At 41.2% G+C, this 19,317-nt stretch overlaps 1 protein-coding gene and 1 long non-coding RNA gene across 19 annotated transcripts in view; one reads left to right on the top strand and one right to left on the bottom strand.

Annotated features, from left to right (window-relative positions):
• Positions 1–19,317, bottom strand: part of Fggy (FGGY carbohydrate kinase domain containing) — a 387,141-nt gene that overhangs the window by 106,578 nt on the left and 261,246 nt on the right. For all 12 annotated transcript variants that reach the window (XR_010066354.1, XM_017593260.3, XM_017593261.3 and 9 more), the window contains one exon: positions 6,679–6,786. Coding sequence is in view for 11 of the 12 variants with exons in the window: in XM_017593260.3 (XP_017448749.1) it covers positions 6,679–6,786 (108 nt within the window). In the remaining variant the exon portion in view is untranslated. The remainder of the gene's footprint in view (positions 1–6,678; positions 6,787–19,317) is intronic.
• The window catches only part of LOC103692418 (uncharacterized), a 113,946-nt gene that overhangs the window by 34,790 nt on the left and 59,839 nt on the right, over positions 1–19,317 (top strand). For 5 of the 7 annotated variants that reach the window (XR_010051923.1, XR_010051921.1, XR_010051920.1 and 2 more), the window contains 2 exons: positions 1,719–1,834; positions 8,288–8,425. This is a non-coding gene — a long non-coding RNA (uncharacterized LOC103692418). The remainder of the gene's footprint in view (positions 1–1,718; positions 1,835–8,287; positions 8,426–19,317) is intronic. The other 2 variants (XR_010051926.1, XR_010051925.1) reach the window with 1 other exon arrangement.

Here is a 19,317-nt window from a genome sequence, read left to right as displayed (position 1 = left end):
GCAATCTCCATCTCTGATTCTCTCTAGAAAACATTTATCATGCTAACATGACAAATGGCCAAACATGCACAATCACAAAGGGAAGGAATTCCTTGAAACATCAGCATTGATAACAAAGAATTTGCAGGCAAGGACAATATACCAAAAATGTAAACCTGGCATCTTTGGATCTGTGTTTATTTAGTAAGACAAAACTATGTTATTTCATTCCTATTTAACATAGTTCTTAGTATTACTTCTGAGGCTATCTATGACATTTTCTTGTGGGAAAAGTAAAGACATTAGTTTCGGAGAGTGATTTATCATTTTCACAACTATTTTCTTGTAATGTGTATTATTAATCTACATCATGAGTTTTTATACCCCCAATATACTTTGAGTGAAGAATGAACCCAAGGCCTTTTCCATGCACTGAGCTACCTACCAAGTCCTTGTTTTTGTTCCTAGTTTTTGAACTAGAGTCTCATGCAGTCCATGCTGGTCTTAATCTCATGATCTTCCTGCTTTACCTTCTCAAGCACTGTGATTATAGACATGTATGACCATGACAGCAATATTTTTTTCAAATTTATTTTAGCTCTTTACTTCTCTTGTCTTCTTATCCAGAAGGGGAAACCAAAACCAAAATCAAAAGACCTTAACTTTACCCAGACCCAAAATTCCCATAAAAATATGAACACAGGTGGCTGATGATAATGGGGGGGGGGATCAATGTTCTCCAGGGACAGGCTTGTCAACTGTAATTGATCAGGCTTAAACACAGGTATACTCAAGCAATACTAATTGGGTTGACTAGTGTGTGTCTGTCTGTCTCTCTCTCTCTCTCTCTCTGTGTGTGTGTGTGTGTGTGTGTGTGTGTGTGTGTGTGTGTGTGTGTGAGAGAGAGAGAGAGAGAGAAGAGAGAGAGAATAGTACTTATAGAAAAATAAATCATTAAATTCCTTGGGAGTCAGACAAGGGAAGAATTGGGAGTGGAGGGAAAGGAGAGGGGAGTGATGTAAATTGTTCACTCATTCATGAAATTCTAAGGAGAGGGGAGTGAAAGAAACCATGCTGCTGGGTGGAACTGTGGACTCCTCAGCATAGTCCTTGGGAAAGCATAAACATCACTGAAGGAGAATGCTAACTATGTTTTGTTTTTTACAAATTTCATATTAGATTTACATAGAATAATTTTTATTAGTTAGTGGATAAATTCTGATTTAATTCAAAAGTAGTTCCCTCACAAGCAGGCTGGAGATTTATGTGTCTTTAGTTGTTAATTGGTTCATTTATTTGTGAAGCTAACATCTGATATATGGTTATTTTGTGCTGTTTATCATTTTAAAAGCAGGATACAAAGATAAATAAAAGTACTTTTTCTTACAAAGGGATGCAATATATCCAAATTCAAATATAGTCTATGGTGTTTATAGTTTTCTCACGATTCTATCCATGTTAACTGAGTATTCCAGGCATAGTGAATAAACACAGGGGTTTAGTGCAACCAGGATAGATGGGATTTCTTTTCTCAGTAAAATTATCTCTACAGAGAGATAGAGTTAACACTGCAGGCTCCCACTCTCAGGAAACCTGGTGGTCATGCTGGTTTCAATCAGGTAGGTCATCTTCACTGTCCTTCCCATGCTCAAATTCCAACTCCTCCCTCCCCCAGTCTTATTCCCAGCTTGTTAAAGACCACGGCTGTGACCTCTGTTTTCTTTCTGCCCCATTGCCAGGGTTCTACAAAGACCTTCTTCTATAGCCTTCCTCCTTTAGCCCATTGCTTTGTCTTTGGAAGATCTCAACACCCAAAGGTACTCTGTCCCTGGAAACCCAATGGCCCAGAAATCAGGTAGGCAATCTCTTCTTTCTGCCTTCCAATTCCAGTTCCCCAGTTTTGTTCAGCCCTGTAGCAGATGATCTGTAGTGTGCTGTCATCCCTCTCTTCCTCCCTTCCCCAGAGACTCCACAGGTACTAATGACAGACCATTTCTTCCACACATGGATCCTCTTACTCAGCCTCAACACCCCCCATATCCCATCCCTACTCCTTCCTGTCAGATCCCTACCTAGAAACTTGTAGCTTGGACCCTCGGTATTGATCTCTGTCAGGGACTCTGAAGAAGGGACTCTCTACTAGGTAACGCATATCAGGCTCTTGAGATCCAGGAAGGCAATTAAAACCAAGGAATGGAAAATCTATCCAATTAGACATCAACAACTAGAATTACAATCATCCAAAACCCAGATGCTTAGGTGTCAGCATAAAAACAGGAGGACAACCAAGACAATATGTCGCCACTAAAGCCCAGCAACCGTAACATGCCTGGAGAAATGCAACATAGCTGAAAGGACAGGAAATAACTATTGTGAATAGGTTCAAGGATCTTAAAGAGGATATAAATAAGTCCATTAATGAAATCTATGGAAACAAAGATAGACAGTGGGACAAAGTAGAGAAAAGAGTTCAAGACATAAAACTTTCCACTTTTATGGAATCAGAAAAGGAATTCCAAACTGAGAAAAAAACTGGAAATAAAAATGTTAAATCAAAAAATAAGATCCTTGAACAAAACATCCAGCAAATATGGAACATGATGAAAAGACCAAATCCAAGAATAATAGGAATAGAGGAAGGAGAAGAAATCCAGATCAATAGCACAGAAATATTTTCAATGAAATCATAGAAGAAAATTTCTATAACCTAAAATAAATGCCTATCAAGCATGCAGAACACCAAATAGACTGGACAAGAAAAGAAAATCCCTTCAGCAAATAATAATCAAAATAGTAAACATAAAGAACAAAGAAAGAATATTAAAAGCTGCAAGGGAAAAAGACTAAGAAAGATATAAAGGCAGACCTATTAGGATACCACCTAATATTTCCATGAAGACAGAGGGTCCTGGACAAATGTTCAACAAACTCTAAGAGAGTATAGATGCCAATGCAGACTAGTATACTTAGCAAAACTATCAATTGTAATATATTCAGAAACTAAGATATTTTATGAATAAAAAATTTAAGCAGTGTCTATCTTCCAATTTGGCTCTACGGAAGAAGCTAGAAGAAAAACTTCAACCTAAAGAGGTAAAAACAAGTGAAGCAAACACAAGAAAACAAAAGTAATAAACAATCGCAGACCAGCACATCAAAAGAAAGGGAAAGAACACACCAGAACTTTCCAATGACATAGGCATATAAACCCTCCAAGAGTAACCTGGGACAAGTCAGCTGGTATTCTAATAGGTCTGCCCTTCTGGTCTTTTTCCCTTGCATCTTTTAATATTCTTTCTCTGTTCTGTATGTTTAGCGTTTTGTTTGGAATTATTCTTTGCTGAGAGGACTTTCTTTTCTGTCCCAGGTATTTGGACTGACAGAATAGAAAGAAAAGCAAGGCCATCCTTTTTCTGCCTAGTCTGAACCTTTCTCAAGTGTACAATCTAACACAAGGAGATAGATAATGTAAACAAATAAACACATTACATTTATGTTATAGGTTTTTTTACGTTAGTAGAAGTTGCACATATGAGTTCAGATGAACAGTTTACAATTTTATTTTACTTTCATTATATTGCTCTGTGTGTGTGTGTGTGTGTGTGTGTGTGTGTGTGTGTGTGTGTCTAAGCATATGTGTGCTCAGATGTGCACATGCACATGGGGATGGGTCATGTGTGCCAAAGTGCACATGTTGAAATCAAAGGGAAAATTCTGGAGGTTCTCTCCTTCCACCATGTGGGTTTCAGGGATTTAATTCAGGTTGTCAAACTTGTCAGCAAGTGTCTTTACATGCTGAGCTATCTCACCAGCCCAGAGTTTACAATTTTAAATAAGAGGATCAAGTGATATTTGAACAAAGAATGAGAAAGGAAAGGCAGTTAGTTATTTGGAGTCCAGGAAAGAATGCATAAGGTCAAGGAAGCCATCCGTGCACTGAGCCTGAGTGTTGCTTGCTTAGGTCATTATAGAAACAGAAAGAGGGGCACTTCAGCGGAGAAGCAGGAAGTTGTATCTTTGTCCACTATAAGGATTTTCACCATTATCCAAAGTAAAATAGAAAGCCCATGGAGAAGAGCAGCTGTGAAATGCTGCGGCTGAGATCTGAAGGGTCATTCTGACCCTGGTCTGCTCTGTTTTACATTGATGATGGGGTGGGAGGATGGACGCACTGGCCAGAGATGAGCTACTACAGGAAGTCAGCTCAGATGAGAGATGGCAGTCCGCAGTCATCAGACTTAAGATATGTTCTCACAGGAAACCCAAAAGAAGTGCTTGAAAGATTAGATGTGAAATATACCTAAACAATACCCTTCAAGGCCTAGGACAGTATCACTGTCTTTGGAGAAATGGATTAGGTGCACCGGAGGTGGGCAGGAGAGGTCAGGACTCACTGCCTGTCTCACTGCAGTAGCTGCTGCCCTTTCGGGGTAGGAATTTTTTGTGTTTGTGTCACTAAGGAGCTGCTAGCATCTGTAATTTTTAAAACCAAAAAAAAAATAGGATTAATTCATGACTCCTAATTTTTCCTCTCTCACTCTATCTAACAATCAGTAAATCTTAATGGTTCTCTCTCCCCTGTTGTCAACGCCCTTTTGTCTCTGTCTGTCTCTGTATGCCTCTGTCTCTCTGTCTCTGTCTCTGTCTCTGTCTCTGTCTCTGTCTCTCTCTCTCTCTCTCTCTCTCTCTCTGAAACTATCTTGTAGTAAACAGTTCAGCAGTGAGGGGCAGGGCACCATGAGTCCCTCCTCCATCTTTTCCTGGCTGCTGATGGGTCCCTCTATGTGCAGCTCACCACCGCTGTTGAGAGTTTATGATTGCATAGAGCACAGAAGGAAGCCTTTGACAGCCCTTCTTCCTATCTTCTGGCTTACATTCTTCCCACTTTGTCTGTGCCAAAAATAGGATCTAAAACCCCTTTGTTTAGGGTGGAGCATTCAACTGTAACTTACTCTCAGTACCTCGTATTGCCATAAGTCTCTGCATCCACTGCAGTAATACGGGTCTAATTCGTAGTCAAATGAAACTGCACGGACTTCCAGAGTCAGGAGAGATCCAGTGCTCTTAACTACTGAACAGTCTCTTCAATCCCACAGACTATGTCACTTAAGTTGGGCTGTTTTTTTAAATTATGATATTAACTTGAGATCTTGAGGATAAGGAAAGAAGGGTTATCTTTTAACAGTGATCTGTTTGTTTACCAAGTTGAGAAAATGGATTGTGCTAGTTTTTATTGTCAGCTTGATATAACCTAGTATTATTTGAATAGTTGCCTTGATTAGAGTCACCTGAGGCCATGTCTGTGCAAGACTGTCTTGATTGATGACTGATGTGAGTAGGACCAGTCCACTGTGGCATCAGCCTCCTCGTGCAGGTGAGGCTGAGTTGTCTAAGAAAGCTAAGGCTGGTGTCTGAAAAGACAGATGGTGCAAGCCAGCAAGCAGTACTCCACTACGGTCTTTGCTTCAATTCCTGACTTTGGGTTCCTGCCTAAAGTTCCTGCTCTGACTTCCCTTAGCCACAGACTATTACCTGGAAGTGGAAGTGGAAATGAATAATTGTTCTTGATCATGGTGTTTAAAAACAGCAACAGAAAGTATGTTTAGAGGGTTGCAAGATGAGGTCCTTGCTCTGTTCCCTAGCTGTTATTGAAAGCCATTTTTTAAAGAACCATTTATACTACACAGGAATTGGGGTTGAATGGCACGCATCCTCAAATCTACATTCATGTTTCACTTTCACATCTTCTCCTGTGAACTCCCTCCCTGGCTCTCTACTTATCTCCTTTGGCTCAATAAAAATCATTTTTCCCAACTAAGAATTTCCTAGCCTAGCATACCCCCTGTTAACAGTACTAATCCTTCTTTTGTGGATCTTCTCTCTTCCCTCTTAAACAATTCCAACAACTCAACACATTTGTATTAAGCATCAACTATGAATGAACAACCAGGCTAGATACAGAAAGAATCATTGCATCCCTCTTGCTTTAAGGAACTGATAGTGTTTTAGAACAACAGATTAGAAAGCTGGTTATAGTAACTATCACCATGGCTGGAATGCTCTGCACCTTGCTCTCACACATACATATAAGCACATGTAGACACATCCACTTGATCAAATTCTGGATGGTTTTCATCACATGTAACGTCCTCAGAGAGAGCTTCCTTGAACTTAGACGAAATAAACTAGAGCTACATCTTAAATGACAAGTAAATCACCAAGCCAGTAAGTAATTCTAAAGGAGGTTGGAAGAGAATCATGCACAAAGGGATAACGGAAGGGAATTATGAGTCACTGGGAACTTGTGTGTAGGAAGAGTTCATAACAGTCTATCCCAAGTGACAGATATATTTGTGAGTCTAGAGGAGACAGTCTTTGAAGCATTTGAGTACCCCAAATTTTTCTAGATAGGTTTGCTGAATTGTCCCTAGAACAACAGGGAACCATGGAATGAACAACAGCTGATAACACTGCCATCTCAAAAAAGAGAAGAGGGAATAATCACATGAGAAACATGCCTGACTCCTGTAGCCCAAGCCACACCCCTCATTTGACTAACACACGCCACCCATCCCAGGTACTAAGGATTGGCTGACTGCTGACTTCTGAGTTGCCAATAGTCCGGCTACTGAGTGAATGGGTGATGTAATAAGATGGTATGGCAACACTCACAACCCTTTGGAGAAAATGCCAACTTACCAATTTTCCAGTCACACTCTGACCGCCTTCATTCAACCAGAAGCCAGGCACCATGGCTGAGAAATAAGGTCCCCAGACACCTGGTACAAAGATTGGATCTTTGCTGATCTGGAACAAAAAAAGGACAATGTGTGTTAATAAAAAACTGATCCCCAAGGAGAGAGCTTTATTCTCCTACCACTAATGTTGGTACCACCAGAGAATTCAGCTTCTTATAAAGTATTTTTTATGGTGGGGAAGTCACCCTCTCTCAAGGAAGAGCATGACTCTATGTGTGGATCCCTTGTTGATCAGTTTGTTCAGATGTCAAGGGAGCAACAGTGGTCATTTTGGATAGGTGCTGACAATTTCCTCCATGCTAGTTTCCTCTCTGTGGCAGGAACCACTAGTCTCCATTCACACTCTTCCATCCATACAAAAGAACAGCTTAGATCCGCTCCATAAGGTCAGCGACCTATAACTAAGAAGCCAAAGTCTAAGGTGTCCTGGTTCCACCAAATAATATAGTCAAAAGAAAACACAAGATACAAATTTTATCCTTGTCAGCCTGATTTTATGAAATGAAAAGGCTAACTCTTTATCCTTGACAGCAAGATTCTATGAGATCAAGCCAGCTCTAGGCAATCAATTTAAATGCTCACATTATGGTTTTTCAAAAGTTAATTAACAGCCAGTGAGGAAAAAGCCAAGGTGCTTGACCCTTTGCATTAGAAACTGTGCTGCAGCTCCTCAGGAAAGCTTTTCATCACTTAGGTTAGGTTCAAGTCTTGCTGACCACAACATGCTTTTTTTCTTAAATGACAATAAACTTTCCCCTTCATTTGTTATATTCTGTTTTTCACATGCGAAGAGTTGTAGTGGTGTATTTCTTAGAGAAAGGCTTAGCTTGAAAAGAGTAGCAGGAGTTCACTAGATGATGGGGAACAGGTTACCAGAAATGTGCTCTCAAGTTCAAGATTCTGCAATGCTTTTGTGGTGGGCTCTTATGGTTCTGTAGTGAAATGGAAATGTGTACAAGAGGAGCCAGGGCAGGAGAAGCAGCCTCAATGGGACATATCTCTCTTCTATCTAACAAAAATGGCTGCTGAAAGCCAATGCATGGCTACAGCAGTATTCCTGAGAGGAAAGAGGAGGGGGCTAGTTACTCATTCCATTCCACTAGATATCAAAGAATAGGATCTACTCATTTATTTATCCAACAAGTATTTATTCAGCTTGAAACTAAGAGCTCTTAAGATAGACAAGAAAACTGAGCAGTAGTAATTTCTGGCCTCGTTAATGTCACCTTCTATCATTAGCATGGAGAGAGACCTATAATCACCCCCAAGGCCCACTATTCTGGCTCCTCTTTCACTTGACTGCTCATTCTTCTCATCAGTAAGTCTTCTGACCTCAATGTAAAGGAAGCAAAGAAAGTCAAAGAGAAGTAAGGAAAGAAACTATATAACACTATTAACTTTGAATTCTGTCAAGTAAGGGGGCCATTGTGAAAAAAAGAGGAATATTTAATATCTAAATAGAAACAATAATTTTAGTGTGGAAGAGATAAGTTTCTACAAAAAGAAGGGTTAAAGTTACAGGTTTACAATCGCTCACATTATTTCTCCAGATGTCTCCTGAGTTCTACTGAGACCCAGATTTGGAACAGGTACTGAAGAAAAATGATTTAAAAAAAAAGAGCAGAGTCCATGTTCTCATGAATCATAATGTTTCAAGCAGGAGAAGGCCGGAGTGGCCACTCACTCAGGTAAGGAGAAGACTTAAATGTTTTTAGAGCTAATATTCTTGGGTCATAAAATCTCTAGTCGGTACAATGCTCCACTGGGACAGTTGTTTACCTTAAAATAAGCAGTAATCAAATTCTCAGTGTGTGATTAATTGCGAAGTGATGAAAGAATGAAGGAAGCCAAAAGGAATTCCAAAAGTGCAGAAGTGAGGGACCTAACCTAGCCTAGGGTCAGGAAAAGCCTCTTAGAGATGGCTCCATGTGAATTAAGAGGAAAGCCACCTGGCATTCACTCAAGTGGGCGTGTCTGTGTGCTATCTGTGAAATACTCCTGCCACGGTGGGTGAGCGGTGAGCACACATTAGCTGACACTCAGTTTTGTCACTGTCTTTTCCCAGGAAGGTTTCATTCCACGATGATCACATGTATTCGTGGTCTGAACAGACTAGTAGAATTTGTTTGGGATGAGTAAGAAAAGCTACCACCAAGGTTCCAAGGTTTGAATGGTGAGCCACCACTCACTGAGGCCAAATCGTCTCTTTTTGTGAGCTCTGAACTCCATCTGAAGCAATAGAGCTGAGAGGTTCTATAACTTGCGCATGGCCAAGTAGATGGTAAATGCCTGGGCTAAGATTTTATCTAAGTCAGTATGGACCGCAAACCCTTGGATATACTTTTCATGTTCCCACAGATGGGTTGGGAAGGATATGCAGTGCCTTTTTTTGCTTTTCTTCTTCTTTTTTCTGTGGTGATAAAACACCTAACCAAAAACAACTTGGAGAAGGAAGAGTTTCCTTCAGCTTATAGGTCTTGATCAAAGTCCACCATAAGGGAAGTAAAGGCAGGAAACTGCAGGTGGGTGCTGAGGCAGAGGCCATATAGGATTACTGCTCTTATACCATTCAGGACTACATGACTAAGGCTGGGCCCTCTCACATCAACCATCTATCAAGAAAATGCCCTACCAACTTGCCTACAGGCCAACCTTATGTAGTCCCACCCTATGTAAGGCCCACCTTAGCCCCACAAGCTGAAGATGTTATTATGCTACTGTGGCAGGACTTCATTGAGAGACTGGCTCTGCTACTCGCAAATGTCCAATGCAGGTTTTATTTGGTTTATTGGCCACACTAATGACAGGTGTCCGCGTAGAACACTAACTTCTAGTCCTAATGGTACTGCTGGCTACAACACAGAAACTCTGCCCTGGGACTTGATACAGGCTTTGGTATAAATGACATCCTATTTCCTCCAATAAGCTTCCATGCCAGATGACCCTAACCTGTGACAAGCTGACATAAGTACCAGATGGCACATGCATCATTCCCTATTTCCCACCTTAGCCCCCACAGCTAAAGATGGTATTATGCTACTGTGGCAGGACTTCACTGAGAGACTGGCTCTGCTACTCACAAATGTCCAATGGAAGCTTTATTTGGTTTGGTATTGGGAAATGGTTTGGGATGACTGTGTTTGTGATCTCTCCTTGGGCATGACACATGCTTCTCATCAGACCTTCCCAGTAAAGAGAGGAAACAAAGTGTACTTCCCATCACTTGCAAGTCTGCGTTCTCAGGGAAAAGAGCTACAGTTTGTTTTTGAGGGAGGAGGATGCACACTAGTGTATTTATGTGTTCCTTAATCCTTCACAGTACATGTAAATATTTGAAAATATTTTCCTGAAAGCTCCTTCCCTCCTGATTGCACTCTTGGCGTAGGGGTTGCTCTGTGAAGAGGAAGATCATTGGCCACACTAATGACAGGTATCCATGTAGAACACTAACTTCTAATCCTAATGGCACTGCTGGCTGCAACACAGCAACTTCGCCTTGGGACTTGGTACAGGCCTTACTCTGGTATAAATGACACCGTTCTTACAACTCTGAGGAAGAATCAACATTATCCCTATTGTGTATATGTGTAAACTGAGGAAGAAAATGTTAAATATCATGTGCCCAACCTTATAAAAATCACCACAAAGTAGTTACCCAAAATCTCTACTGCCGTGGTTCTCAACATTTCCAATGTTGTTTCTCTTTAATATAGTTCCTCGTTCCCTAGTCATGAAACTATTTTTGTTACTACTTCACAACCTTAATTTTGCTACTCTTATGAATCACAATGTACACATTTTTGGAGGTAGAGATTTGCCAAAGGGGTTGTAACCCACAGGTTAAAGACCACAGCTCTACAATTTTCATACTTGCTTCTGACACATTAAGATCTTGTTCCAACTTTACCATTGTTTCTTTGGATCCTCCACATGTACGTGAAGGGTAGAGAATGAGGGTCATCCAAGCCAACAAATTCGCTCAAAGTATACAATACCCATTTGCCTTGAAAACCAGTATGTTAGGATGTGTGCATATATGAGTATGTCTGTATTTAAAATACAAATATATATTTAACACAATTTTTATTATTTAGATCAAGGTGGTCTAGAACATAAGATAGCTCAGACTTATGTCTTGTAAGTGGACTATTGTAAAAAATCAGGACACTCTTGATTTAGCCTCCCAAATACTGGCACTGCAGCATGGACTACATGCCTGGGTTAAGTTAGATAATCTTAATTTCTAAAAGACTTTTAATAACATTTCCCTGATATGCTTGTTAATAGAAGAGAGAGCACAGGTCAGGTCAAAGACTCATCATGATTTCTTCCTTATTCTGCAACATTCTAGACAAATTCTCCTCCTCAAATTAGACATTCTGACCCTTGGCCTCCTTGATTTCGAAGTGGAAGGTCTAATGTTAGTTTCCACAAGGACACTTGTAAACATTAACTTTTGTTACAGACACAGCTTATCTTTGTTTCCATCCAAAGCAATGTGAGTTCTCCTTGACCCAAGGCCTGTATGAGGGTACAGATGGAATCAACCTGAAAGGCACCACAAGCATGCTCTTCTAGTCAGTACTATTAATAACGATACTGGAAAAAAAAAAACAGGAGAGCAAAACAGCATCTTTTCAAAGACTAGACCGGGAAGCCTTGCTATTAGGGCGTGTGAACCAGGATCAGATGAACCCAGCTACACCATGACAGCAAAATCCAATAGGCTATCAGTGGATATTTATTTAATGATATAGCTATCTGAGGGGTATTTATTTATTTATTTATTTAGCTTAGAAAACTGGCAATATTTTCTTGTACAACCTAGGTAGGCACAAGGCTATTAATCTTAGTATCAGTGTTACCATTGAACTTAGACATTTGACAGATGCTTTAATCATATGTGCTCTATATTAAATTACAAATGCTAACTAAACCTTTGATTGCATACTACATTATCACATAACATTTATGAAAGTCAGAGAGAGGCATGATTCTATTGATATAACTAAACTCATAAATGAAATCTAAGCTGAGCAGGTCAACAGCTAGAAGAGAAGTCACTTCAGTATACTTGTTAGAAACTCTATACCTATGTCCTTCTCTCCACACCATTCCCCTGGCTGTAAGATAACTAGAGCAGACACACTTTTCTCTTTGAGGGCTTCTAAGATTCCATGGAGTTGAGTCACTCCATCCCAGCTGGTCAAGCAGAACACTCCAGTGAGATATTTCAATAGACTGTGCCCTCACATGGCCTGCAGTTTATGGGACTGTGTCAGTTTGTCTCTTGGGGTGTCTCCAAGTACCTACTTATTCTGTCACCCAACTAATTTGCTGCTAAGGCTATGGGAAGTTCTTTTTTAAAAAAATCTGTTAACTTTATAGGCTGTATTTAATAGCTATAATCTATAATCTCAGACATTAGCTGAGGAAGACTTCAGATACATACCAAATACAGACTACAGTTTAAAACATAAAACGATGGGGAGAGCTGGGCTTCAAATGTGGTGTCCAAGTCTCTGTTCTCGAGAAACTTAGTTAGGTGGGAGCTGTGAGTTCACGATGGGCTGGGCATGGGGAACACTTGTGAGTATTCATGTTTATCTAGCCTTTGAGTTTCCTTGTGTATGTCAAACCAAACACACTGAACACACTTACAACCTGAGATGCCCAAGGAGCATGTGCAGACTCCTACAAGGATCAGAAGTAACAGGCTGGGGTCAGAGGTCACATTCCAAGTGTTCCTGCCTCTAGTCATGTCTGCCCAAGCTAGCTGTAAGCAAGGATGTCAAAGGTCCAGTTTCATCTAGGCTATGCCCCTATTGGCTGGGTTCCCTGAATGACAAAGCCCAGATGCTTGCTCACAACCCTTTGGGGAGGAGGTGACTGGCTGGGAGCAGGGAGCTACTGCAGCTCTCTCTGTTCTTTCCCAGCCCATCACCCCAAGACTGGTCTGGCCTAAACCCCTGGCAGGACAGGAGGCAGGCTCCAGGCGCCAGCAGTCCTGGGAGGGAACAGGAGGCTTTGCTTGGACTGTCTGCTGCCAGGTTGGGATTTTTGGAGAGTAGCAGCCGACCTGTGTGGGACTGGGTATTTCCATGGTCATCTCTTTTTCCAAATGAACTGTGATATCGTCTTACCAGAGGGAAAAAAACATTTATACATCTATTTCTGTCAACTCCCTTACTACTTAGCGCACATACACACAGAGTAGAAGCCTGGAGAAATGTTCAAGAACAGAGGGAGGCTCTTGGTGTTCATCTCTTGTTTGCCTTGCTCTGTTGAACACTGTAATGAGCTACTAGTGTGCCTGTCTCTCCCAGGAACCAGTTAAGATAAAAGTAGTTGCTATCTTCAAGGCAGTGAGCATGATAGAATAATATGAGCATGGGCTTGGGAAGTAGATAAACTATTCTAGACAATTTTGGCTAGGCCATTGGCTGGCCATGTGATTCTGTCTTTCTGAGGCTTAGTTTCCTGACCCATAAGTGTGGATAATCATCAACGAGAACCCAAGATCTGCGTGGTACAGTGTGTACAAAGACGCTGTGATACCCTGGGCTCTTAAACAAACTGTTAAGAAACAGGTGGTTTAATTCTATTCCTTCTTGAGAGAGTGGAAAGCTTAGAGTTCTCACATAGCCTCAGGCCCATTATTAGTCTGTCTCCTTAGGAAACTATTCTTCCTCTCTGTGATCTCCCCTACACCCTTTATTACCTCCCTCTCTCTGGACTCATCAACTCCAGTGAGTACAGGGACAATGTGTGAGCTGTGGAGTGCCACATGTTTATCTCAAATTCAGACCCCACTCTTGAGTCTCTCACTAATTATGTGAATTGCATGTCCAGATGATATACTCAAAAGAGAATCTCATACTCTTTCAGGGCTCTTCTTATTCTAGATTCCAGCTTTAACTTATTCACTTTTCATCTACCCACAACAGGTCATTCTGTTCTCCGTCCACAAGCACAGTTTGTTCTCTACTGCTGCTGCTGTCGTATTATCTCCCATGTCTTGCTTGCACTATTTCATCAGCAATTAAACTGATTTCCCTTTCTCAGTTATTTTCCTCCCTTCCTCCATCCTCTCTACCCCTACAAAACCCAAATTCTGTATGTCCAGCAAATGACCTTTTTTTGGGGGGGGTTCTTTTTTTCGGAGCTGGGGACCGAACCCAGGGCCTTGCGCTTCCTAGGCAAGCGCTCTGCCACTGAGCCAAATCCCCAACCCCATAAATGACCTTTCTAAAACAAAACCCCAATTGTATTCTTACTTAATACCAATCCCTGACAGATGACTTACTTTCTGATTTGGCTTTTCCTTATTTGTCTGACTTAATCACAATATTATTGTTTGCTGATTCTCATCCCTATCATTTTTAAGTCTTCCATAGACTAAGCTCTAGATTTGCTGAATAACTTGAAATTTCCTGAAGTGAGCAATCTTCTTCTCATCTCTGAATCTTTATAATTTCCCCTCAGATAAAAAGGTTATATATTCTCCTGAAACTTCGCTCGAAAACTTTGGAGATGGCTCAGAGATTAAGAACAATTCCTTCTCAGTTGGAGGACCCCAGTTTAGTTCCTAGGACATAGGTGGAGTGGTTCAAAACTACCTGTAAGTCCAGCTAGGAGGATCTGACACCCTCTTTTGTTCTTGGCCTGTAACTGCACTCTGGTGCTCATACCAACACTCACATACAGGTATTTAGAAATAAAGTCTCATCTCAATATTACCACCTCCTGTTATCATCTTTGAACACCAACTTCCTCCATAAAAACTCATGGAATGTTCTTGCCTGCATCTTGTCTTAACTGTGCATTTCTTATTTTGTAGGTTGTCATACCAGGCTATGTGTATAAGTGTATATATCTACAATTACCCTTTAGAAATAATCTATTAAACCATGTTGTAAATTAAATTGCTATGGAAGTTCCAGACATGGCTCTTATTTTGATAACACAGCAATAACATTGAAATTAAGAGCAATTATAGATGACAAAATTTGTCCAACTGCTGAGGTACGATAATTGTCTAGGTTTCACAAAACTCTGAATAAACTGTAGAGTACCCGGATAGGGTGTGAAGAACATGTCCAACAGCCTTCAATGAAGCCTGGTTCCTAAAGCTCGGGTTTGCCAAATCTTTTGTGTAGAGGATTTTAAAGGATAATACCCCTCCAACGAAGTCTTTTATTCCTAGAAATCCAATCACTTTATTGTACTCTGAACAAAAAAAAATGTATATATGAAACATACCCAAAGTAGGCCCAGCAACTTGAGCATGTAAGAATGTACTAGAAAGGTCTGTCATCCAACCAGTCTTAAAGTTTGGGATGGTGGGGTGCAGCCCGATGTTTCCTATAAAGCTGCTTGTAAAGTTGAACTCCTAAGCGCCGAACTCCTCATTCTCTATCATTTCAAGACCCACATGTAATCACAGTAGAAATCCAATCCATATGTTTCTCATTCACTTGCACTTCACATACTCAGAGCTGCATTACAAGATACAATGCACAGCCAACTTTGAAGCCATCCAAATGTTTACCCAACTCTCCTCGGGCTGCAAAGGAGAAGCCATACTTGACCTCTTGTATACAAATGCCTATCTAGCTCCCATGAGCTGAAACTGGTTTTCAGCTTTGAAACCTCTGAGCTGTGACTCTAAAGAAACAAATTCTTTCCCATAAACCAAACAAACTGTGAGAGCAGACAGTTAAGGATCTCTTCTGTGGATTTAGAAAGAACATTCATGTAGGAGAGTAGAGAGAACTAATGAAGCAGAGTTAGGCTGCTCTGTCTTTGCCAGATGGAGCCTTAGTTCTGTTGCTTCAATATCAAGTGGCCAGGTGGACATTCTCCTCCATGTGAAATAGTGAACACAGGACTAATAGTACTAATTGCCAAGGGGTTTACAGATGAAGAGACTGATGCTCCTTTTATTGTAAGTTGACTATTAGAAGAAACAGCTCTATGGTGCAGACTGTGGGTTAGGGAGGAGGCCTGCCTGGGGCAGCCTCCCAGCTGGGACTGATCAGAACATGGCAACAGAGGGAGATTACATGCCTACTCCCTAGCCACATACATAGTCCGTTATTACAACATGTTTCTGACATACATCTCCTGACTTGTAACTGCCAAACTGTGAATACTTTCAAATTGTGTTCCTGAGTTTCCTTTGTACTTACATTTTTCTGATTCAAGTGTCTGACTTTAGGCACCATCTCCTGGGTGTAACCAGCCACCTATTTTGCTCTAAAATTCAATGTTCTGTTTTAACTCTCTGTGTGATTTTTATTCCTAGGATCTTCATCTGAAATACAGGACTGCTCTTACAAATGTGCAAGGCTGAAGTGTAGCATCGTTTAGTGTAGGGTGCCTGGTTCATTTGGTGACTAGGGAAGTGTCGCTGTATTGCATCACATGCTGTTCAAGGTGTGCTTCCTATTTATGCCCTGGAATCCATGTGAGCGTTTAATTTATAAGCTAAGGCCTAGCATTACATAGAGAAAAACTCTCAACTGAAGTGCAGTGGCTGAACTGGTTTGAAAGAGGAGAGAAAGCAGGACCATAGGGTGGCTTTGACATTACCTGTATGATTCCTCACAGAAGCAATTATACAGAGGCTTCACTTCATTACTAGCATATTGTGTAAAGAGAAAGAAAACCCTGGTAGACTTGGAAAAAGGCAAATACACACACACACACACACACACACACACACACACACACACACCCCACATATGAAAAACAGGGTCTTACAATGTAACAGCCTTGGCTGGCCTAGAACTCACTACATAGATCAGACTGGCCTGGAGCTCATGTTAATCCACCTGTCTCTGCCTTTCAAGTTATGAGGTTACATTCCTTGAATCTTTTAAGCAGATTCAGTAATAGCCTCCAACGGTTACAAAGAGCAATTTCCTTGAAGAGGGGTGATGGCTCCACTTCCCTGTGGTATAAAGACAAACAGAATGCAGCTAGACATTATGCTGGTTTAGTAAAGTGGTGGTTGTAGGTTCTCCTCCAAGACCCATGACTTCACTAGCCCTGGGTAGTTGGCTAGGTTTCCAGTACCAAGCAATAGACAGATGATAGATGATAGACAGACCAGCAGACGACAGACAGACAGATAGATAAATAGATAGATCGATAGATAGAAAAATGGTGAAGAAGTAAATAAATAGAAACAACAATTAATGAAAAAAGAGACAATGAGTTTGAAAAAAAAAGAAAAGGTGTGGGAGTTTTTGGAGGGAGAAAGGGAAAAGCGACATAATCATATTATAATGCTTCTCCAAGTACATAAAAGTTTTAAAACGTTACCATCTCTGTGCACAGGCACTAGCTATTGTCTTCTGGAGATATTCTCCCAAACATGTCACTGTGTCCCACGTATAGCTGAGAGGTGTTCAGGACATCCATGCAAATCTAGACATGAAGAAATCTGCTTTGTAGACCTCTTCCTCCATTTTTGGCTTAACATAAAAAGGGCGAGGTCAAAATGGCTAGACAAAGAGAACTAAAAACTAGCTAAATGTGGTAGCTTCCATTATGAAGGCAAAGGTATTATAAAGGAAAGCATTTGTCATGCACAGCTGAGATACCAGAATGAGGCTCATCATGTACATCTTTATAAACAGACTGACGGAATGGTGGTGATGGTGGGCTAGCTTGAGGTCAAGAGGAAATGGCAGGCATAGAGAAGACAGTGTGAAATCTCTTCCAATTCCTTGAATACCCAGAGACAGCACAGACATGAGAGATGTACAGAAGAGATCCCAGCCCTCCTCCCTGTCAGCACTACAGTAGGCCCCCGAATCTACCATGGTCCTGGGAGACCTGAAATCCCCAGAAAGAACAGGTGCTAGGCTCTCTCCATCTCTAGGTGCCCAGTTTCACATATTCGCCCCTTGCCTTAAGATCCAGGCAAGCCTGAGTCTGTTATACTCAGTTTTGATGACAAAGGGAAAAAGAATAGGTTCAGAGTGTTAACTCTCAAGTCCCAACTTAATGTGTGTCACGACTAAGAACAAACCAGGATTTACCACAATCGGACTCCAGGACATTCTCTTCGGGAACAATTTGATTTTTAAAAAAATGAAGTTTCAAACACGGAGTCACAGACTCTTTCAGCTCAGCTCTTCTGGGCCATGAATAGATCTGCACCTTGTCCATTTAATAAAGTTGTGGGATATCCTGTATCAGGAAATGTGGGTGGGGGTGTAATCAAAGGATCCCTCTAGTCTCCTCCCTCTTTTCCTCAGGCAATAACAGTGCTCTGAGGTTAAGTTGAAAAAAAAAACTGTTTTACATTTAAATGAGATCATATGAAAGAGAGGTGGTTTGTAACACCAAAGCAGGAATACAAGGACAAGGAGAAAGGATATTGAGGGAAAGTTGATTTGGGGGTGCTTAACCCCTGTCTGTGGGCTAAAAAAAATCCCTACTAATATATAAGGTATGCAAACACTGTAGAACAATCAGAAACAAATGAAATGTTGGCTGCAGAGTAACAGGATTCAGCTGTGGGCAATGGCCAGGAGGCAGCTTTTGTTATGAATAGATCATCTGGATGGGAAGCAGGCCTGACTTCAACCCGGGAGTAGATCTTTTGGGGTATGAGAAAGTACTTGGGCCCATCTGGACTTCCTTAGGAGAAAAGAGAAGGGACGAAAACAACTGTCAGTAAAATATATGGCATGATACACCACAGCCCGCTTAGGGTGGCTTAAATGGAAACTGCACACTATTAATTTTTATTCAGTTTGCAAACCAAAGAGAATGATAATTGCCTTTATTTTTTAAATAAAAAAAGCCAAACAAATGCACACAGTGGGCGTGGAGGGAGGGGACTATTTGCCAAGTAGTTACTACACTTGAATGCATCTTTATTGGTAATCTCAGTCCTGGCATTTCCTAGTTTCCTGACAAGAAACCATGACTCTTGGAGTTCAATGTCTTCCCAGGGCTGCAAAGATGTTATGCGCAGGATGCAGGTCTGATCTAGACCTTCACGTCTTCCCGTTGTAAGAGGCCAGCCACCTCTGAGCAATTTAGCAACAAGAGAGTCAAAGAACATCTGGGGTTCCAGGGAACCAGCCAGCCATTCTCCTCCTAGACTTTTATCAGGGAAGTAGGTTTCACTAAGTGGTACAGATAAGGAACGGCCTGGCTTTCAGACGTGCCAATTCCAAAGAACTCCTGTTCTCTGCATGGGGTATAAGCTGGCTTGCCTTTGCACTGGCAATCTGAGAACCTGGCTCTCACCTTTGGGACAAATGCTAGGAGCAGGAGCTATTTTCTACTTTCCTACTTGACTCACAGGATGGTAAAGTAACCAAGTATGGAGCCCTGGAAGGACAGAACAGCCTTCATGTGCAGAAGTCAGAATAAGGAGCTGGATCCTGAGGCTGTGCTCTTAGCCTATAGTACACCTCGGTGTCCTATGAATAACAGCTCTGTGCAGCAAGTGAGTAGCCTGGTCACTGTCTAGCTCCCCTCGTGAAAAGACAGACGAATATTTTATTGCCAGGATGTTGAAAAAAACTAGAGGCAGGTTAAAATAGAAAGCCAC

The sequence above is a fragment of the Rattus norvegicus genome, chromosome 5 (genome assembly GCF_036323735.1).
Source record: "Rattus norvegicus strain BN/NHsdMcwi chromosome 5, GRCr8, whole genome shotgun sequence".
In the NCBI taxonomy this organism is placed as follows: Eukaryota; Metazoa; Chordata; class Mammalia; order Rodentia; family Muridae; genus Rattus; species Rattus norvegicus.
The sequence above is the reverse complement of the archived record's forward strand: the minus strand, read 5'-3'. Positions and strand labels throughout refer to the sequence as shown.